Source organism: Botrytis sinoallii (genome assembly GCF_014898435.1).
Source record: "Botrytis sinoallii strain Bc 23 chromosome Unknown BSIN_035, whole genome shotgun sequence".
Lineage (NCBI taxonomy): Eukaryota > Fungi > Ascomycota > Leotiomycetes > Helotiales > Sclerotiniaceae > Botrytis > Botrytis sinoallii.
The window spans coordinates 1-22,415 of record NW_024066062.1 but is presented as its reverse complement, the minus strand read 5'-3'; the positions used below and the strand labels follow the sequence as shown (position 1 = coordinate 22,415).

Genomic DNA, 22,415 nt, shown 5'->3' with positions numbered 1-22,415 from the left:
CACTACTCCCACCCCCACCCCCCCTATCTCCCATTCCCCATCTCCCATCCCATCCCATCACTGCCCATCCCCAAATCCCTAGCCATCTTTCCCTCCTCTGCCTCCCTCCCTCATCCCCTCCTCCCCCCACCCCAATCACAAACCCCACACCCATTCCAAATCCCTCACCCCTCACCCCCCATTCCACATCCCGCATCCCGCATCCCCTATCCTACCACCCCCCATCTCCCACCCGCCTATTCCAGCCTCAATCAAAACATCCATCACATCATCACACCATCACCACACCACATCACATCACAATAATCAGATTAACAATCCACAACTCAAAACTCAAAACTCATTTGTATATATCCACATCCCATCCACATCCATAATACACACACTAGATTCCTCGCTTCCCAGATTCCTAGATTCCTAGATCTAGATTCCTTGTCCAGTACATCCCGTCTCCTAAGTTAAATCTCTGCTTTAACTTCAATCTTAACTTCAATCTTAACTTCAATCTTAACTTCAATCTTAACTTCAATCTTAACTTCAATCTTAACTTCAATCTTAACTTCAATCTTAATCTCCACTCCAATTCTCATCTAATCTCCACCTAATGCCAACGCCTTTCACTTACACACTCATCCCATCCAAAAAAAAAAAACTCATTCATTGAACAAGACAAATGCTTAGGAGAAAGGATTCTATTCTATTCTATTCTACCTATCTCTTCAGTTCAGGTATCTCATTCAGGTAATTTCATTCCATTCCCATTCCCACATCATCATAATAATCCATGGTATCATCGCAAAGTCCCTCTTATTCCAATTCATCATCACAATTTACCCTACTTTCTGACTCCCGTTGTATCCCATTGTATCCCGTCCATCTTAAACTGCCAACGCGAAACCATTGGTATCAAAACAAAACATTCAAACAAATATGTATGTATACCGGTGTACCAGAGCCCTCAAAATCTCTGTACAACCTTTCATGAAAACATAAACTCCTCATCCATGATATATGTAAAAGAGACCGAGACCAAACACCATCGCTAAACCAACCGGAAATAAAAAAGATGCTCTGGTGATCTACTCATCTTTCCCATCACTCATTATTTCTTATCCAATCCCTAACCTGAATGCACATCCAAACACTTGAGGTTATCATTCCTCAAATCTATTTCCCCCATCTCGCCCCAAACCTTTCAATATAGTTCTTTCTAACTGTCCACATTCTCGCTCTCTTCCCAAAGATATACATCGGTACACTTGCAGCCATTAAAATCAACTGAATAACCCCCAACCAAATAAATACATTCTTACTTCCATCCCTCTCTAACCACTCTGTAAAGAACAATGAAAAAACCAATCCATGAAAGATGTTCTTCGAAAAGTTCAATGTCACCAATGCTTCACCAGCATACTGTCTGTAAGAATCCACACAAAACGTAATCGCCGTTGTCGAGCCTAATGAACAACCAAAAGATATTATTCCGAAGAAGATAGTTGGAACTATCCAATTATCATGTTTTTGAGCAGACCAACCGAAACCCATCAGCCCAATAACTGTGGTTAATGCGACTGGAGCTGCCATTATAAGTCTGTATTCCGGTTCGTAGAGACCTCCATTTCTTCTGGACATAGCCTGGACAATGACATCGCTTACTTTTCCCGCTACCGCTGTACCTAGTACTCCACCTATGAAAGGAGAGAGATATATTAATCCAGTTGATAAAGCGGAGAAATTATATGTATGTTTATCTCTATAGATAACAGCGACGGATTCGGATAGAACGATAAGCCAACCAATTGAACAAGCATAAACAATTGAAGACCATAGGACAGCCGGATATGTAAAGAGAATAAAAGGACGACAGGCTACTATAAGCCATCTATCTTTACCCAAACGACCATTCCAAACTTTGAGTTGTTGTACAAAAGTTTGTTTGGGGGCTTCTCGAAGTTCTCGTGTATATTGTGGTCCAAGAGATGGTTCACGAACTGAAACTCCTTCTTCAGCATCTCGAAGAGTTGCATTCGAAAGATTTCTCTCGATTGGACGACCACGATCGACATGATTTCCTCCGGTCTTTTCGATATTACTATAGTAAGGTGAATTGAAGTCGTGTAAAGTAGCTACACCTGTTGTCGAAGATTCTTCTGGATGTACAGAGTCGTGATCACGAGTAGCTGGTCGAGTCGTACTAGGATCAAATGAAACACGGACTGCAGAACTTTGTTAGCTTAATGTCTCAATTCTATGAGAAGATCAGGTCTTACCATCACGGTCCAAGTGACTCGGTCTGGTTCGAGGACTTGTAGGTCTAGTGATAGCATCTTTATCTTCTTCCTTATCGTCTTCATCAATTTTCGTAGAAGTAGAATCTGAATGCATGTCATCCGGAACAAAACCAACATGCATACTTCGAGTGGGTTCAGCTGTTCTCATTTGCTGAATTTGTGAAGATCGGGCTGTTTGTTGTTGTTGATCACCTTCAGTTCCATCCAGTTGATGAGCTGTAGCAACATGTACTTTGGATGACGAATGCCTGAGACCTCCAAATGTATGAATCATTTGTGATATGTTAGAACCTTTTCTGCTGTGACTTCTCGAACTTGATCTTTTAGGTCTTGGTGTTCGATCCCAGAATGTTTCTGGAACAAAGAAGAAAAGTAGTATCCAACAAAATCCACCGATTATAGTAACAATCCAAAATACCCATCTCCAACTAAGTGTTTGAATAATGACAGCACTAACAAGTGGTACCAAATTCTTTCCACCGAGCAGCAATAAGGTATAAATTCCGATTCGATAAGCACGTTCGTGTAGAAAGAAAATCTCTGCAATTGTAGCAGATGGTAAACATTCGACTGGACTAAGTGCAATACCTTGAACGATTCTGGCAATGAGCAGGGAAATATACGATGGCGAAAGAGCGCACCATATACAAGAAAGGATGAAAAGAATTGCTCCACCAAGATAAACTGGACGTTTTCCGTATAAAATTGCTGTTGGAGAAGCAATTACTGAACCAACGCCAAGACCCATCATATACAATCCAGTAGTAAGTGCAACATCGGCGGTTGTAACATCGTACGTATTCGCAACATTTGTAAATCCGGCAGCTAAAATTGGTGTCATACCACCTCCCAACATACAATATAATCCGAGGGAAAGTAATGCTGCATCTCTTCTCCACATTGGCCAATTAAGAGGATCATTACTTGATTCTTCTGGTTGCGGATCCAAGACAGTTGACCCATCTTTGGTCAATTTCTTTTCCGACCGAGTTGAAGCTGCATGACTTCTATCATATGGAGTTTGAGGTGGAAGTGTAGATGTTGAAGTTCTAGCTGGGGCATTTCGTAAACCTAATGGTTCATTTCGTTTGCCTGTGAGAAGGAGAATCGAACCTGGAGAATAGTTTGTTAGATATTATGCGCACCGAGGGGTTGGCTGGACATCTTACCAGGAACTTCATGGGTATCTGGTACATTCAAAATTCCCATGCTCCATTTCGAAGGTCGAGGTACATCTGAGTCATTCAAATCTCCATCTTCCTTTTCATGTGTGGGAGTATCCGCAGCATGATCCCGAGCGGAAAATGAGTGTGGTTCAGAAGGTCTTTCCCGTGGAGAGATTTCGGCATGTGAGTCGTCGCCCATTTTGATGGTCGTAACTGATAGAGAAGGAAGGATTTCTATATCATATCCAGAATGTGGTGGTTCTTAGGAATCGATCGAAGAAAACAATTGGGGGCAAACGGGTTTCACCAGCCTTATGACGAGGCTGGTTGGAATTCACTAAGGTGTCGGTGTACTCGGACCAAACCAATTTGTAGTAAACAGATATTTGGAATGAGCAATGAAACCAAACACCCCCTCGGATATGATTATAGGTATTTTGCTTTATAGGACAATAGAGAAGAATGTAAGAAAGGTGTAGGTGGGTAGGTGGGTAGGTAGGTAGGTAGATAAAGTATGGAGGGGCAATGAGGGAGTCAGAATGTCAGAAAGCCGACTTCCCTCACATGCATATATAATAATACGAGTATGGGAAATGAAGATCTTTTTGGGAAATCGGAGAATTTCTCAAGCAACTATATACTTGTACAAATGAGATCCAAGCGATAAGGAAAAAGGAAAGAGCTTGGAAGAAATTAATATAAGAGATATACTTTATACTTGACCTAGTTACCTTGATGGTCAGGATGAGATGGTAAGGATGAGGGAAGAGGGATGAGGGGTTGGATGATCAAGAAATCGTTTACTCGTTTAATCGTTTAATCATTTTTCTAACCCCTTCATTTTTATTTAATTAGACGGTGTAGTGTTTGATTTTGGTTTTTGTGTTAAAGACTATCAACTATTTACTGTTTAGTATCTAGTACTTGATATCTACTCTATCTATTATTTAATAACAATATCTACTGTCTATTATTTACTAACAAAATCTACTATCTACTATCTACTATTTACTGCCAGTATCTACCATCTACTCCTACTATCTACTACTCACTCAAACATGTGTCTAGGTATCCAACATTCAATGACGACAAAATCACAACTTCAGCTCAAGTATTGAAGATTCATTCCGGTTAGTACAAGATCACTACATGATTAGTCTACCAACTATCGTCGAAAACATCATGTTGTGGCAGAAAAGAGGACCCTGAATTGTCAAAAGAAAGGTCATATGGGGTAAATAGAGCGCCACAGAGACCATCAATAGTAAAAAATGATGGAGACACAATGGCGGTGGAGTAGTAAGGTTAAGGATTCTAAGACACAACTCTCTAGGTATTCTGATAAAGAGGTAAAAGATAAGCGCCGCTCGAATTTAGAAAGTGGGAAAAGGATTTTGAGTGGTTGAAGATGTGAGGATGTTGTGCGCATGTTGGCTTGACTCCAGTTGTACTGTACACGATGACCAAATTCCAAGGTAGATGATGAATATACGGGGTTTTCTACTCAACTTGAAGTTAATGTTGTGATGTTGATGTTTGTGGTTGGAGATGATGATGGGGTTGTGGATAATGATGAGTTAGCGACGTTGCCACACGTACATGCAACCATGTAGGAGCTATTCTATACAAGGTTAAAAAAAGCAAACGGAGCTTATACAAAGATCTCTTTAGATCTTAAGCCTCATTCCTTCTTCAAGCCTCCCATTAAACCCTTGTATAGCTCACCTCACACAGTGTCACTATATCATCTTGCATCCATTTGGCATCCTACTTGCAGGGGGGATATCAACTAGGTATTCAATCATCTTGGTTACACCGTGCATCTTTGTCCCAACTCCCAAGTATTTGGCAGATAACGCGCGCTTCCCGATATTTACGCCTTTGTTGGCCAAGAAAGTCTTGTGAGTTATGAGTTGTGGGTTGGGAAGGCTACGATATTAACAAAATTACCTATTTCGTCTCGTCCGTACTTGATCTTGCCCAACCCAATAATGGGGTTATCCGAGGTTTAATCAATCTCTACGCATAACTGTTTTTCATCTCATCATTTCGTGAAGGACACACCTACCTACTACTACCTAGTAATCGATATGTTCAAGAAATGGAACTACATGTGGAAGTACAAAAGAGGACTTCTCTTCAAGTAATGCCTATCTTCAAATGCGCGATTTACTTGATTCATTCTGCATTATCGTCTGTACATGTACAATCACTGTACACAGTACAAACAATACTCCCATCTCGATTTACCACCCAAGTGCTCACTATCTACCTATCTATCTATTCTCATTTTCTTCCAACCCCTCTTCCAACCCCTCTTCCAAATCTTCTAATTCAAATCCTCAATGCATAGATAGAGTGGAACATAACTTCACAGTGGAGAATCCAACGTCCAAACCCCCAGCTGATCACAAGTCATCTGTTCTCCATCCATCATGCACAAGCCTGACAACCAGCTTCCTCCTTGTTTTTTTTTACTTTTTCGCTCACAGGCAGGATCCATTCTTATCCCCAATCTGACATCAATGCATACCCAGGTAAGACACGCCTGCCTCTCTATGCCGCACGTTTTCTGAAACCATCGTATTTGTGATACCCCAGATTTCCAATCATTGCCTTTCGGACAATACCGAGTCGAAATTTCCGGGGTAATACTACTCGTCTATCCTATGCGAGTGGGTATGGAGTAAGACTTGCCTCGAGCTTGCTTACTTTGATAAGATGTTCGTCTATTGTCTGATACTTTATTTGAGAAATATGCCAACGTAGAGTGGTTTGCAGTTTACGTTGGAGGTTTCAGCTCACATGCATTGCAGATACTGTAGGTATTTCACACGCACATTGCGTATGTCTCTATCGATGTTAGTAACTCTTTCTTCCGATGCTTTTTTGATTTATATGTAACATGAGGTCGAGTGATCAAAGTTTGTTCCAAGTTGTAGTCTTCCAATTTAGATGAAATGGTTTCTAACCGAGATATTTAGCAACTCGATAGATCGGTTTCTTGCATGAGAATAGTCCTGACTTTTTGAGCAACCAATAACGATTTTATTTCGAATCATGTCTCCCTTGATTCTTCAGTTGCACTGCTTAAAATACAACTTTGATATCTATAGTTTTGATAATTCGAGAGCTAGTAACTTTCCGAATGGTCCTATTGCATACAACTAAATCCCACGTTCATTCTAATCCTCGCCCCTCCAAACCGACAACCATCTCATTTCAACACTCTCATCACTTCATCCGTTCCACTACCTCTCTCTCCGTCGGAATGAAAATTATAAACTACAACCTCAATAGTTTCCGAACCTCGATGCTTACAGCTTTGAGCGATGGCCGAAGCTTCACATTACCTGATCTTCACCTCTTCTTCCCATCGACAACTAGCCCTTTAATACACACAATCATTCCAGAATCTTCCCATCCATCTATCATTCCCATTCAAAGCCTGAAAACCCCAATATAAACAAGTCACCAGAACATCTCACTATCTGATCTCCATCATCCACATCTCACGAACAACTATTCCCTAAAATCATACACACACACACTATCATCTGCTCCTCCTCCTCCTCCTCCTCCATCCATTCCCATCTCTCAATCCACGATCTGCGGTCTGTAAATCGATGAGTTGAATACGAATAATTCACGGGAAGAAGTTACATACATACACCATATTCATCTTTCCAGATCCTTTAGCCCGACGACTGATCAGTTTTCTTTAACACACACACCCATACTCTTCTTCAATCATCCCACCACACTTCAATTTCCTAACCCACGATGCCAGTTTGAAAAACTATCAGCAAAGCTTCGATAGCTGTCGGAAATACCTACCTACTCAAAGCAAGCTTATCATCCGCACCTCCAAATTATAAGAAATCCCTCGATCGAATCCCACTCATGTACTAACTCACATCCATTTCCATCACTTACCGATCAGCTACATAGCTATCATATCATATCGTATCGTATCAAATCATTCCCGATCACCATTTGAAATATCTCGTAACGAACCCTCTAGAAACCACAACTCATCCTGCATTCTCAGCTCTATACTAAACTCCATCCATATCTTTCTCCATCTCCCGATTCCCCAAGTTCCCAAACTTCCAATCCCATAAGTTTACTTCACTCACACATTCTTCTCGCGCTTTCTATTCTTATGCACCCCTTCCCCCTTTAAGTCCAAAAATCAAGGGTACTTCGCATCTTATCCTTCTCTCTCTGTTATACCACGAACTTCCCAACCCAAAAGTCATTTGATGTGAACCCCCTCTTGTTCTCATTCCACATACATACATATAAAAAAGCGTAGTCCAAACAATACAAAATCAGAATGTACGCTCATTCACAACCGTTGATAATTCAGATCCCACATGCAAACAAATGGACAAATAAATATGACTTCTAAAATGTGAAATTTAACATATTCTTGAACCTACTGCCTCGCTGAGATATCAATATATAAAAAGGATATCTCAAAGTCAAGCGAACCCAGTCCTGGTCCTAGTAGCTAACCATAAACTCCTGACACTAAAATTCCCTTTCCCTTTCCATTTCCCAGAGTCCAGGCTTCCAGAAACTCCTCGAACACAAAATAATCTCCAACCCTACGCTTCCTCCCCCACCCCCAACATCCCTCTTAATCCTCCCTCCACACCCCTCCACCACCTCCCTCTCTCCTCCAAATCATCTCCCGCGCCTCCAGCCCCCTCTTCCTTCCTCCTCTTCGCCTCTTTTGCAGCCGCTACACTCGTCATCCTCTTTCCTTCTAGCGGTATCAACTCCGCATTTAACCTCTCCGCTTCTTTAGTTTTTCTCGGAACAAGTACTTGCAGTTGTTCCAACTGTCTATCCAATTCTCTCCTTTCCTTTTCTCTTTCCTCTACCAATTCCCTCGTTTTATCTAATCCTAATTTAAGATTTGGATTTCCTGGCCCTTCACCACTCGATCCATTCTCTTCCTTTAAAACCCTAATACTTTCCTCTAGTCCCTCAATCTTCTTCGGTAATTCCTCCAATTGTCTCGTTTGCAGTTGGATATGTTCGTATTTCTTACACAACTCTCTCCCTCTTTTCTCCAATTCTTCAACCAGTTCTGCGACTTCGACTTTTTGGGCTTTGAGAGAGGTTTTGGAAATGAGCAGAGAAGCTTCTAAATCGATATTTTCTTGATGTTCGACTACCAAAGGGGGATCTCCAACGATAGCACGAATGAATTTTTCTTTGGTGACTTGTTCGAGATATGAAAAGCGAAGTTTGGAGAAAAGTTCCTGGTGGGAATTGTTAGTATATGCTTGGGGCTCATATTATATCTCCATGATAGATAGCTTCTCTGTTCTGTGCTGTAATCGCTTCTTCAATTATTCTGCCTCCACGGCAGTGGCCCCCGGAGGACCAGCGGAGAGTCATTTGTCTATCAATGTATGATAGTTCAAACATCTACCTTCGTATCCCTCGTCTACCAAATCTAAAGCTCCCAGATGACCAGTAGAGCACGTCATTAAAATTTAATGATTTATGGGGGCAAGCCCCCAAACCCCCATAGCTCGCTGCGCTCGAGATCTTTCAAATATCATAACCCAAGAAGAGAAAAGGAATGAAACAAAAGCCAGGAGAAAAAGAATATACCTTGTAATGCGCCAAATCGGCTTCTAAACTTGCAGGGGAAGGACTCTCAAGAGTATCTGCGGCAGAGGCATTGGATGTACGAGATCCAGATTTTAAAGGGGCGGAAACTGGTTCGGAAAGTTTGATGATACTTAGTTCGTGGGATTTCTGGAGTTTGTGGAGAGTGGTGAGGGTGCTTTGGGGTGAATGCGCCATGGCGAGAGGAGAAGGAGAGTTGTTGTTTGGTTGTTTTTGAGGGCCGTTGAGTCGAGACAGGTTTGGAAGAATGCCAAAGTCTTGTAGAATGTTGTAGAAATCTACCTTTATAGATGAATGTCTCTGCAGTTGCTGATTTAGTTTCTTTTGGAGATTTTTAATCGGAGGGGTGTCTGTCGCATCGCATTGTTTACTTTGAATTATTCTGCCATGCGGTGACAATACGATATAAATTCACACCCCTTTTCGGATATATTCTTTCGTTTCTCGTATCAATCACTAACAAATGTTCTTAATAGCCGATGGAGATGTCAATATATCATATCTTCGAAAATACGATAGCAACCACAAGGCTCCAACTTCAAGATCACCTAACTGTACATACTTCTTCACATTTTATACGTTTCAAAATATCTCAATTCACTTTTTTTTGGCTCATTATTTTGCTTCGGCTGCCTAGGTATCTTATATCTATAACATTACACTTGATAAATATTATAAGAATCACAATAATACCTACAATCCACATCTCACATTATCACCATCAATCCTACAACTTCAGCCTGACACCATATCATCGCACAATCCACCACGACATGGCAAACGATACCTACCTAACAGACGACTATGTCGCCTCCCTTCTTGCCGCCGACGCGAAATCCAGTTCTATCAAATATTCATCCATGGGTCTCTCAGCCTACGCCCCCTCATCCAAACCACCTCCCAATAAACCCAAACCCAATACTCGTTTTTTGCGAAATATTATCAGAGATACGGATAATCACAATAGCGCATTATTAGCCAAAGAAGCTGCGGAGGCAAAAGCTAGATTGGAGAGTTTATCAGGTGGAGCAAGACAGAGAAAGGTTGCGCCGACGGATATTAGGAGGAGGCAATTGGGGGATATCAAGGCAATTTTAGGAGGGCCGGTGAAGAGAAAACGGGAAGGAGAAGATGCAGGGCGGGGCAGTGGGAAGAGAGAAGATTCGTCGCGCACGGGAGAAAGTGCAAAGATTCGGAAAGTGAGGGATGAGGAAGATGGCGATCGCAGAAGGAATAGGAAAGATATCGATATTTCTGCGGAATTGATAAGTCATCGAAGGAGGGAATCGAGACGCGGTGAAGATCGAGGCACAGATGAGGAAGTTGATAGAGAGAAACGAAGATCTAAAGACAGGCGGAGAAAATATCAAGACGATAACTTGGAAGAAGATCATCAATCTCAACGAAGAGAACACAGACGAAGAAGAAGTACTTCCGAAGATCGAGAGCGCACAAGGGACGAGAGGAAAAGATATAGAGAGAGAGACAGATCAGGTTCACCTCGAGAACTTCGAAGTAAAGACTCGACTTATCGAGATCGATCACCCCGTCGCTCGCGAAAACGCTCCTTTTCACCACCTTCAGAAGATGAAGGAAAATCTTCCTCGAGATCGCATAAACATTCCTCATCCCGTTCCAAGCGCCACCCATCTCCAGACGCAGAATCATCCGACTCCGACCCTCTAGACTCAATAATTGGACCTCGTCCCGCCCACGAAAAACAACCTCTTCGAATCCGTGGTCGTGGCGCTATATCCCTCGGTTCTACATCAATGGATTCTCGATTCCACGCAGATTATGATCCGAAGAGTGATGTACAACTCGAAGATAACCTTGACAAGGCAGGAGGGGAAGGAGAAGATTGGGATCAAGCATTAGAAGCTCTACGCGATCGACAGAAATGGAAAATGCAGGGCGCGAATCGATTACGCGATGCGGGGTTTTCGGAAGAGGAAGTTAAGAAATGGGAGAGGGGAGGTGAGAAGAGGGAAGAAGATGTGAAGTGGAAGGGGAAGGGAGAGGGAAGGGAATGGGATAGAGGAAAGGTTGTGAGGGGTGATGGGACGGTGGGATTTGAAACTGGATGGGGGGAGGCGAAGATGGAGGGGGCTTTGGGATCTAGTATAGATGCGGAGTTTGGGAGATTGAAATAGAGGGGGAGTTGGAGAGATGGGGGGTTATTTCGTGCGTGGCAAATTCCATGGGTCGCTGTCGAGGAATTGGAAATGGAGATAGAAATGGAAATTTGAAATTGGGAAGGGAAGAGAAGAGAAATAGGAATTGAACACATGATCACGTCTGTTTTTGGAAAGGAAAAGGGTTTGGAATACTGGGATACTGGGAATTGAGGAATAGGGGATGGGAATTGGAATTGGAATTGGATAAGAATGAGAATCGATATAAGGTGATTTCTATAGATACTTAGATATTTCAAACAAACATGATAATACAAAAGAAATAAACTCAAATCCGTAACCTTTTCCTTCCCTTCTCATAGAGTAGAGTAGAGTATTGTTATTATAAACTTATGATTTATATATTCTATATCTATCTATCTATCTATCTATATCCATCTAGATAGTATTTAACTCTTAACTCTTAAGATAAATATTATCTCGTCTAACTATCTATCTTAATCCTATCTATTTTGATACTACTTTCATACTATCGATCGATAGATATTATAAGATAGATCTTACTAGATATAATCAAATAATATAATCAAGTGAATTAAAAAAAGATAGGATGAGAAATAATATATCTATTTAGATAGGTATTTAAATACTCTATAGATATCTAATAGATAATTAGAAAAATAATTGAATATCTAGATATATTTAGAAAGATAGTGAAATAGATAGATAGATATATAAATACTAGGAATATAGATACTAAACACTTATAAGATACAATAAATAAATATAGTAAAGAAAAACTCGAGTATAAGATATCTGTTTTCTCTTATTCTTTCTCTTATTCTTTCTCTTATTCTTTCTCTTATTCTTTCTATTTTACTCTAAGCAATAGAACTTTAAAAAGAGAAAATGAAATAAAAGAGATGAGGGAGATGAAGTAAAGTAAAATAAAATAAAATAAAGTATATCCTCAACATTATAATATTCCACTTAATAAACAAGTACCTACTAGATATATAATCATTCACAAGAAATGTATAAAATTATTCCTATAAAAGTACTAATAGAGAATATCCTCTCCTCTCATTTCATCCTATTCATCCCACCCATCCCATTTCATTCCCAACTCAATTCATCCCAACTCATCCCAACTAATTCAAACTAAAAAAATTCCATCTCCCATCCTGAAACTCCTCAAGAAACATAGATAGTATTCCACCCACGAACCAAAGCCAAAATCATATTCATACCCATAACATAACGTAACATCCATATCATAGATATTTAGGCACCCATCCCAATACGCCATTCATCCACCATAAAGACGCCATAACTACAGCCAACCTTAGAAATCCAACTCGCCTTGTAAACACATTAAGCACTGGTAAATACACGTACATACATCTGAAGGCTTATCCCATATCATAAGCCCGCACTCCGAGTCGGAAGATATAAAAGTATCTTTCAACTGAAGCGCGTTTGTTCGACGTAAGTCTCAAAATGCTCACCAACTTCATTACCATTGGAAGCAATGGCGTCTGATTATCATATGATTATCATATGATGAGTAGAGAATTGATAGTTATAATCAGAATGTTCCATATCCCGTATCGGTATAAGGATCATAATCAGGCCAAGTTCTCTTCACCCTCTTAATTAAATTTGCATTGAGTTTAACCCCTGTGAAATTACGTGGAAGTGTTTGGCCAGCTCTGTATTGATTCCAATGTTAGTACTTCTGAAATTGACATGCACATTGCATCGCATTGGAAACAAGGGTTAGGGTTAAGTTTAGGGTCAGGGTTAATCCACTTACAGTAACATATCAACCTTGATATTTCTCGCTTTATCCTTCAAACCAACCTGAGTGATGTTATCGCGTTCGAATTCACCGCGTTTTTCAATCTCTGACCACCACGGACCGAGATCACCAATGTAGTCAATAAGAAGTTGTGTATCTTCATCAGACCATGGGGTACGAGTTTGTGATACACTAAAACCATTCTTAATTGCTTTTGCTCTTACATTTTCTAGAGCGCTGGCTTGGGTAAATGAATGTGCGACAGTGCTTGGAGGATCTTCCAGAGGTAATTGCACACTACCTTCATTATCGTCTGGAACTTGAGGTGGTCGAGATAGCTCTTCCCTGTGTTGTATTTCCTGTTCTAGGTCTTCTTGATTTTGTTCGTCATCATCATTCTCAGGGGCTAAAATTGGTGATGGAGATCTGTTTTTACGAGGTGGAATCTGTGCTCGAGAGCTTTCACCAGCTTCGGTATGCGCTTCTTTGCTACGTTGAGTCTTGGGTTTAGGTAAATTTTTATCGGCTTCAAAGCCTTGGTCCTCGCTATGATTGTCATCATCTGACTGGACTTCGGGTGATGCGGAGGTTTCTCCTGAATTTTTTCTTCTGGGCGAATCTTGCACTCGAGAACTTTCACCTTCTTCGGTACGTGCTCGTTTGCTGGGCCGGGCTGAAGATTTAGGTGCAGCAATTCTACGCCCGGGTATCGTTTTTCTTTCGTCGGTTTCAAAGTCGTTATCTGAGTTATTGTCTTTATCATCCGACAAAATATTTGCGTCGCCGGCTTTACGCTTGTTGGTTTTTGGTTGGGATACTTGAGGTAATTCATCTTCCACTTGAAGGTTTGGAGGAGGGAATTTGCGCTTGTTATTTCTAGGGTGAGGTGGTTCCGGATCATCCGCCTGAGAATCTATAGGGAACCCTTGACTGTCCTCCTCCCAACCCACTTTTTGGGCATTCGAGTGCTTCCTATACATCCCACTACGCTTTGTAGTAGCCGTTATCAATGGACGACCTCGAGATCTCTGGGGTTGTTCAGGACTTTTATTTTCTTTGTTCTGGGAATCGCTGTATTTCTTGAAATATTGGGTAATTTGGGAGTCCTGTTTCTGCTGTTGTGGTTGTGACGAAGCTGGAAAGCTAGAACTGACTTCTATATCACCACTTTTCCGACTTCCTGCCATCTTTCTGAGACCGACAAGCTTCGTTATAGCACTCGGGTTGTCATGAAAGCTAAGAAATTGTTAGCGAGATTTTGTTTGAACTATTGGAATGTAAAGACAAGTCTTGTATAAAAGGTGAAGAAATTCTTACTCTTTTCGTTTTTTGGGTGCGGATGCTTGACGGTCCCTTTCCGAGATTGTACTATCGTCATGTTCTAATACTTCCGGCTCGTAGTCTGCACGAATCTCGGGTTCGGAGTCGGGTTGGCCACTTTTAACGGTTTCTTCTTCGGCATCCGATGGAATATCTTTAACAACTTCTTCAAATGGCACCATCACATTATCAATACCACCTCTGTTGTCTACGATCATACCTACCTCAAGCCAGCGCTTTTCGCCATAATCGACAAGGTCATTGAAGAATTTGGATCTTGGAAATGATTTATTCAAGCGCTCAAAGTCGACATACCTACCCGAGTCCTTTGCTTGGTCTGGAGGCAAAAACATGCTGTGGATAATGTCCACCCTCTCGCTGGTTTTGATGTCTTTTTTCTTTAAACCACCCTCAAAGCAAGAATTTAGGAGTTCAGTAGCATTGAAATTCAGGCCGGGTTCTAACTGACGAGCTGTAAGTTCAAAAAGCTGGGTTCGTATCTCTAACATAATAGCGTGAGTTTCGTTGATCAATCTACTGCTTTCCGATCCGAGATCCGTAGGCGCTGCAAACTTAGACACGAATGGGCGAGGAAACATTTTCTCTAGAGATTGAAGAAATAACATCAAATCTTGTTGCGAAACTTCATTATCCTCACGAAGTTGAATAACTTGGCCCAGAAGAGTTGCAAGATTCGCTGATTGAAGAATTGCAGCAAAAGGAGTAGTCCAATCACCGAGATCACTTGAGCCGAGACTTGCAGCATTTAATGCCCCAGAGACCTTTTCCAAAACGATATCAACCTCAATAAACTCCTCTCTTCCATATGGCTCTTTATAAACCTCAAGTCCATTAGAAAGGGATTCCAAAGCTTTAAGATGACGACCCATTTCTTTAGGGCGAATGTCTTTTTTGGTAGATTTGCTGATAATGCTTTGAGCCGTATTGTAAAGATCCGGGAGGGTCTCAATAGCCGACCTGGAATGGATTATTTGCATGACCCGTTTTGTATGTGATGTTGTACGCGTATCGTCTGAGAACTCGCTGTGGTCTTCATCTTCTGAATCGTATTCCTGACCACTTGCGACCTTGGTTGTGTCAAGATCCTCCTCCTCTTGGTCTGCCACCTTGGTAGCTTCAGGATCCTCCTCCTCATCGGCCTGTTCACCAGCTTCAGGATCCTCCTCATCGTCGGCTTGTTCACCAGCTTCAGGATCCTCGTCCACCTTGGCCTGTTCAGCATCTTCCTCCTCGGATGAGACTTCTCTGTCTTCTGCAACCATCGACAATTCTATATTTCGTAAGCAACAATTAACAAATATAATGTAAAGGATGCTAACCTCTGCGAACGAGTGCTTGTTTGCGAGCAGCTCTGCGACCACCCCTAGAATCCTGTTGCTCATTTTTATCACCCGTACTCTCAATACTTTCTTGACGAGGTCTATGAGCATCCAAGTCTACACTTTGGCTACGAGTTGTTCGCGTGGTTCTTCGAATCGGACTTGCGGGTTTGGTTGGTGGTGAAGATGGGAGGTCTCGCGACACCGACCGCGCAGATGTTCGAGCCATCTCGAATATCCTGATACGACGATCAAAGGATTAACCGTACCCAAAGGAGTGTGGCGCAATAGGATTTATATCTTATCGTGAATGTTGCGATGGTGTTTGTTAGTGTAGATGTGTGGAGTTGATATTGTTGTGTGGATGAATTGACGCGTTTTGTGTTGTGTTGCTGGGTGGAGATTGTGGGTGAAGGTTGCAGTAGGAAGTGGGGGAACGACGTTGGACCTGAAAATTGAGGCTACAGAGTCGCGCAATCACGTGCTAGACATTCTTCTAGCCTTTTTGCCGTGGACTGTTCAAAAGCAATGTTAACCTTGGAAAGGTGTAAAGGTGTACATTGGGTAGGGATAAGAATTCGACAGATAGTTCTCAGACAAACCACTTCAATATCGAAAGAATGAGAACAAAAAGAATATCAAAGCAAGTTTCAAAGGAATCATAGATACCTAGATGTGTACCATGTCAATCCAAGTTCTGTAGAGTATTGCTTTGTTAATTTCTAAGAAGTCAAATACGAGAGAGAGAGAGAGAGGAGAGAGAGAGAGAGAGATAGTAAGGTACCTGGATAGTACAATTTCGACGAATATAGGAAGCTTTTCCATTATTTGATCCAGTCAATTCCACTCTCCAATTCTACGTACATCTACCTGCATTCTACCTGCATTCGTGCTTCCAAAGAATGGTCTAGACGAACCAATATGTGTAGAATGCAGATAGAGTTCTTACCCTTACCTCTTCAATGTCAATCATGACTTCTTGATTGGGACCTTGGATCAGGGGAGGGGGGATAACTGGCTAAACATCTGAGTATCTTCTCCTGAGAACCTTCAACTTATCTAGATGTTGTATTTGGAGTGTTGCTTTAATTGTATACATTTGTTGATCGACCTGAGCATTTGTCACGTGTGATATGAATAATTACATGTAACATATTCTCTCCCATTCGCATATAGTTCAGGGGTTCACCGGTATCCATCTTAGATCTTCCTTACCAAACGCCTCAACTCAACGCCTCAACGCCTCAACGCCTCAACGCCTCATATTCTCCCCTATCCATCTACGGAGAAGTCCAGTGCCCAGTCACGTGCCCAGTGCAGGTGTGAGATGAACCTTGAGACTTTATGGGTCCAGAAGAATCCTCCGAAGCCACCCAACAGGTATCCCTTGGTCTTGCACTTCCCAAAACCGCTAAAATGTTAGAAAACGATATCTATTTATAAATATTGCTCCTCATACCAATCAATTGAACCAATCATCATTCAAGCTGACTACAAAAGCATCAGCCACAAGGAAAAAGCGGATACCTTTTCCTTCAGGTTTCCTCTTTCGGTGCTCTGAACAAATATTATCGTATCCATGGGTTGCCGGATTACCTTGATACATCCCATCGTACGAATTCGACTATTACTACTACTATCTGAAACCTTCTTCTTCTTCTTAATACACCTTTTTATTTTTCATCCCAGACCTCTCGTTGAAATTTCAATTCAAGGTACGACTTGATCAATCTCCCAAGAATCATTAACTATTGAACTTACATTTAAGACCTACTAGACACGTCATTGGTTCTCTTTCTCATACAATTCCCCCATTGACGCCTTACGCACCCTCACATCCAACAACACCTACTACCTAGTATCTATCCCCTGATTACACCTCTTCTACACCTCAACTACCTTCTGATTACATCTGCCAACTTCAATCAAAAAACATAATATTCAAGATGAGATTCCGGAGAAAGCAATCCCCTTTGCTTCTACTTTTATTGCCATCATTGGCTCTAGCTCTATCTCCTGCAGCACAAGATAATATAGCTGCCGTTTCGAAAGATACCGATGCGCAAACAGGAAAATTGGACAAGATTGATCCATCAGCAGCTGTTACAACTACCGTCGATAATAAACCATCATACGGACTTGGTACGAAAGATGCGCCCGTCGATGGTAAAGATGGAAAACCACATGCTGGGCCATTTGTAGATACCACCAAAAAGGATCCCAAGAAGGACTCTACAACAAGTGAAAAGGCAGATGCTAAGGATTCAAAAGATGCCAAAGCTACCAATTCTAAGCTTAGTGATGGAGAGTTGGTCCCACCTACAGCCAAAACAACCAAAGAGAAGCCAATGCTTGATGCCCATGGCAAAGAAATCCCCCAAAGCAACGATGGAGTTATGAACGATCCAGGTAGAGAGGCACCTAAACATGGCACAACTGGTACCGAGGGAGGTGTGAGTGAGAAAGATAAGACGCGAAAGGGTCAAGAAAGCCAAACGGGAGAGAAGGTTGAAAAGAAACCTGCATCACCTAAAGAAGCACCACCGATACCTCACGATACCGAACAAAAAATTCAAGGCGACACCAAAGATCCGCAGAAGAAAGATTCGACGATCAGAAAGGGTTCCGCTGATGATAAGGAGGCTGGCAGCACTGATAACTTTGGATTGGATAAACCTACAGATCTTCCAGACAAGACACACAATGATCCTCATCCAATTCCTAATTCTGCCAACAAGGATCATTTAGATGTTACAAAATCCGATTCAAAGGGCATTCCAAAGCTTGAATTAGAGGGAGAGGGCAATGATGGTCTTATTCAACCTTTACATTCATATCTTCTTTCACTTACAATGATTTTATTCTCTGAAATCGGAGACAAAACATTTTTAATTGCAGCATTGATGGCGATGAAGCACGATAGACTTCTCGTATTTTCCGCCGCCTTTTCCGCATTGATTGCTATGACAATCTTGTCCGCAGTATTAGGCCATGCAGTACCTACCTTGATTCCAAAACGATTCACCAATTTCCTAGCTGCAGGATTATTCTTGATTTTCGGAGGACGTTTATTGAAAGAAGGTTTAGCCATGAGTCCAGATGAGGGTGTAACTGAAGAAATGAAAGAAGTAGAAATGGAACTCGAAGAAAAAGAACATCTTGCAAAACAACAGGGAAGAAGACGTTCATCAGTTTCTCCATATGCTTTGGAAATGGGTCTTGGAGGAGGGCAAAGAGCAAGCACAAGAAAATCTAGATCAGGATCACGTCTTCCTTCTCCACCAAGAAGTCCTTCAACTTCTTCAGATCGATCCCCTTCTCCCAAGAGATCAACATTCAAAAGTGCAGCAGGAGGCTTGAATAACCTTCTTTCGTTATTACTTAGTCCAGCATGGGTTCAAACTTTTGTAATGACTTTCCTCGGAGAATGGGGTGATAGAAGTCAAATTGCCACCATTGCTATGGCGGCTGGTCAGGATTATTGGTGGGTAACTGGAGGAGCAGTTAGTGGACATGCAGTCTGTACTGGTGTAGCTGTTATTGGTGGGAGAGCTATTGCTGGCAAGGTTAGCTTGAGAGTTGGTAAGTTTCTTCTTTTTGCATTATGCTATCATAACTTAAACTAACTGTTTTGCAGTAACATTAGGAGGCGCAATTGCCTTTTTGATCTTCGGAGTTATCTATCTCGTCGAGGCTTTGTATTATGCTTAGGGTGAAAAACCGGAACCCTTTTTCTTTGAGTACTGGAGGACATCAAGATCCTATGTAACAAGATTCAATTCATTCGGTTCAATTTTACCACCTTCACTTCTTATCTTGGTCTTTCACTTCGGAACCTAAACTACCAATTAATACATTCCTTTTGCATGCCTCTTTATGCCATGAGGATGAAGCGATTTTTTCCTTTTTTTTCTTTTTCGGGGGTTGGTTGGGTTTTGGTCTAGGAAGCGAATGCACAAAAAAGGAGAAGGAGATGAATGGGAGAAAGTTACATTACATTACAATACTACTTCTACTTTGTTACTAATACATGAGGGATGGATTGATGGATGGATGGGTGGGGATGAATAGGTAAAAGGATGACCTGGTTCGTGATGGAGGGTATGGAAAAGAGATACCTAGTATGCATTGTCATTGTACTCTATTTCTATCAGCGACGTAATGGATGAGATGAGATGAGATGATATGGATTCTGGATGGATATGTCTAGATAATAGAATAGATATGATTATGGAGAGGATGGGAGAGGAGAGGACAGCGCGGAAATGAAAATTTCAATAAAAGGGATCTTATGCGTAGATGAACTGAACTGAACTGAACTGAACTGGATGATACTGTACTGTAATATATTATATTATATATGTATATATTATGTAGGTAATCAGATGATTGATTAGAGCGAGGAGGGAAGGGGAGGGAAGGGAAGGGAAGAGAAGAGAAGAGAGAGAAGAGAAAGAAAGAAAGAGAAAAGAGAATAGAAAGTTATTCTGTATATCTATTTAGGTATAGGTACTTGAGGAGGGTTTCTTGGGTGGTGGATGGGATGTTATGGGATGATGGATGTGATGGGTGTGATGGGTGTTGGATGTGTTGGATGTGATGGGTGTGATGAGTATTGGTATGATTAGTGTAATGGATGTTGGATGTGATGGGTGTAGTATAATGGACGTGATATAACGAGTGTGATAGATGTGATATGATATATGTGATGTAGTATAGTGAAAATATAGTATTATATTTTAGAATTTTATAGTGAGTAGGTATTTAGTATCTAGTATTTAATATTTAGTAGAGAGGGGGGGATGAATAGATGAATAGATGAATAAATACGAGAGGTGAGAGAGTTGGAATATGAGATTTATACCTCGGTTGAGTATATCATATTATACAAATTATCGTGGCGCTGAGTTAGTAGTTTATCTAGATAATATAAAAATATAATATAATAATATACGAGAAATTAGTACTCAATCTTAATATTACTCAATTAATATATTTCATATTCCTTTAGATATTGAATACTAGATAGATATTTAATATAATAAATAGATAGATATTATATCATATTATATTCTCTATTTCTATTTCTATAACTAATTTCATCTCTTTTCAAATTCCATACTTGAAATTGTAATAGAATATTTAAATGTATCTATTTGTTATCTATTTAATTTCTATATTATACTCGTTTATAGTATTCATATTCATATTCATGTCTTTATATATCCCACTAAATTAGGTTTAGCTCCGCGGGGAACGAAAATTATGTCATAGTGTCATAGCTACGAGTTTGTACCTAGGTAGCTATGAAGTAGAGTAGTAAAAATACTTGAAGCTTGATTGATTGATTGATGAAGCTTAATATCTATCTATTTATTTATTACTCTGTTCGATTGATATTTTGTTGATATATCTATTGTATTTATTTGTTATTGTATTTACCATCTAATTATACGAATTGAATCGAATCGCATATAGAATCTCGAGCTCGGGAATATATAGCTTGAGGAGGAATCGAGGAATCGAGGAATTTCTGGATTTTGGATTTTGGATGTATATTGTATCGAATTGAGGATCGAGAATCAAGAATCGCAAAGTCAAACTTCTAAACTTTCAAACACGCGATTGATAGAAACATCAATAAATTGTACTTATATCAACATATACATACCTACAACACGAAACGATACGATACGATATCACAATGACACCATCAAATCTCAAACACATACCACGTTCGCTTTCCAAGCGCTCGTCATCTATCTCTAGAGCTATATCTGTATCTCTATCTATCTCTCCATCTACATCTACATTCTCCCGCACAAACTCGCGGAGACCATTCGCCAGCACCGCTTCGAAGAAAGATCAGAATCGGATATATTCTGCGTATGTGATGTTTCCTCTTTCTCTTTCTCTTCCCATTCCCATTCCCATTCCCATAACAATAAAATCGAATAAAGTTACCCAAGCCCTAACCTCAAAATAGAGTCCGCTATCCCCACGACCTAGCTACATACATCAGTCTCAGCACTTCCAGCTCCAAACCCCTGTTGACGCTGTGGACCACAAGCTACTGCTCCACCTGCAAAACCATCTCTCCTCTGCTCCAGCAAATCCTCGAAGCGGGAGTGGGGGAACAGGAAGGCGGAGTGCTGTTTGCGGAAGTGGAATATGATGCGCCGGATGTTATGAGTGAGGGGTTGGGGGTGAGGTATATGGTGAGGAGTGTACCGAGGTCTAGTGGGGTTTGGAGGGGAGAGGTGATGGGTGGGGAGGGGGAGAGGTTGGGGAGTAGAGAAATTCAGGATTTGGGGAGGGAGGGGTTGGAGGAGTGGGTGAGGGGGGCGGCGAGGAGAGGGCGCGAGTGGAGAGAGGGCATCCGGGGGAGAGGGACTTTTTGGGGGGGTTGTGGAAGGGTTGGGGGAAATGAGGGGGGGTGTTTGTTTTGTTTTTTATGTATAAATAGATGGTTTGGTATTCGCTTTGTGGTTATATATATATTTATATCAGATATTCCCATATCATATCACATCATAAAATCAAATGGCTCCAAAATTCAAATACAGTATATATATATCCACAGCATCAACCGATCTATATAACATTACCCCTTCCCTCCCCTCCCTCCCTTAATCCTCCCATTTATTGAATAGAAAACATATATCTCATATCTCACACAAGCATATCACACATCTCACCCCCCCCTCCCC

General features: G+C 41.1%; 6 protein-coding genes across 6 annotated transcripts; 3 read left to right on the top strand and 3 right to left on the bottom strand.

Moving 5' to 3' along the window:
* Positions 1–1,167: 1,167 nt before the first annotated feature.
* On the bottom strand, positions 1,168–3,656 carry EAF02_011722 (uncharacterized protein; the record flags this gene model as incomplete). Its single annotated transcript, XM_038907769.1, has 3 exons — positions 1,168–2,216; positions 2,271–3,404; positions 3,461–3,656. The coding sequence occupies 3 exons, from the start codon at positions 3,654–3,656 to the stop codon at positions 1,168–1,170; spliced, it is 2,379 nt and encodes a 792-aa protein (XP_038752413.1).
* A 4,414-nt stretch (positions 3,657–8,070) lies between these two features.
* EAF02_011721 (uncharacterized protein) lies at positions 8,071–9,286 on the bottom strand (the record flags this gene model as incomplete). Its single annotated transcript, XM_038907768.1, has 2 exons — positions 8,071–8,733; positions 9,092–9,286. 2 exons carry the CDS (start codon positions 9,284–9,286, stop codon positions 8,071–8,073), a joined length of 858 nt encoding a protein of 285 aa, XP_038752412.1.
* Positions 9,287–9,882: 596 nt separating this feature from the next.
* On the top strand, positions 9,883–11,262 carry EAF02_011720 (uncharacterized protein; the record flags this gene model as incomplete). Its single annotated transcript, XM_038907767.1, has 1 exon — positions 9,883–11,262. One exon carries the CDS (start codon positions 9,883–9,885, stop codon positions 11,260–11,262), a length of 1,380 nt encoding a protein of 459 aa, XP_038752411.1.
* Positions 11,263–12,832: 1,570 nt separating this feature from the next.
* EAF02_011719 (uncharacterized protein) lies at positions 12,833–15,934 on the bottom strand (the record flags this gene model as incomplete). The annotated part of the gene is made up of 4 exons (XM_038907766.1): positions 12,833–12,956; positions 13,061–14,281; positions 14,363–15,656; positions 15,706–15,934. The coding sequence occupies 4 exons, from the start codon at positions 15,932–15,934 to the stop codon at positions 12,833–12,835; spliced, it is 2,868 nt and encodes a 955-aa protein (XP_038752410.1).
* A 1,356-nt stretch (positions 15,935–17,290) lies between these two features.
* On the top strand, positions 17,291–20,330 carry EAF02_011718 (uncharacterized protein). The gene is made up of 3 exons (XM_038907765.1): positions 17,291–17,420; positions 17,483–19,287; positions 19,343–20,330. The coding sequence occupies exons 2-3, from the start codon at positions 17,652–17,654 to the stop codon at positions 19,414–19,416; spliced, it is 1,710 nt and encodes a 569-aa protein (XP_038752409.1). The 5' UTR covers positions 17,291–17,420; positions 17,483–17,651; the 3' UTR covers positions 19,417–20,330.
* A 619-nt stretch (positions 20,331–20,949) lies between these two features.
* EAF02_011717 (uncharacterized protein) lies at positions 20,950–22,307 on the top strand (the record flags this gene model as incomplete). The annotated part of the gene is made up of 2 exons (XM_038907764.1): positions 20,950–21,591; positions 21,692–22,307. The coding sequence occupies exons 1-2, from the start codon at positions 21,410–21,412 to the stop codon at positions 22,305–22,307; spliced, it is 798 nt and encodes a 265-aa protein (XP_038752408.1). The 5' UTR covers positions 20,950–21,409.
* Positions 22,308–22,415: the final 108 nt, after the last annotated feature.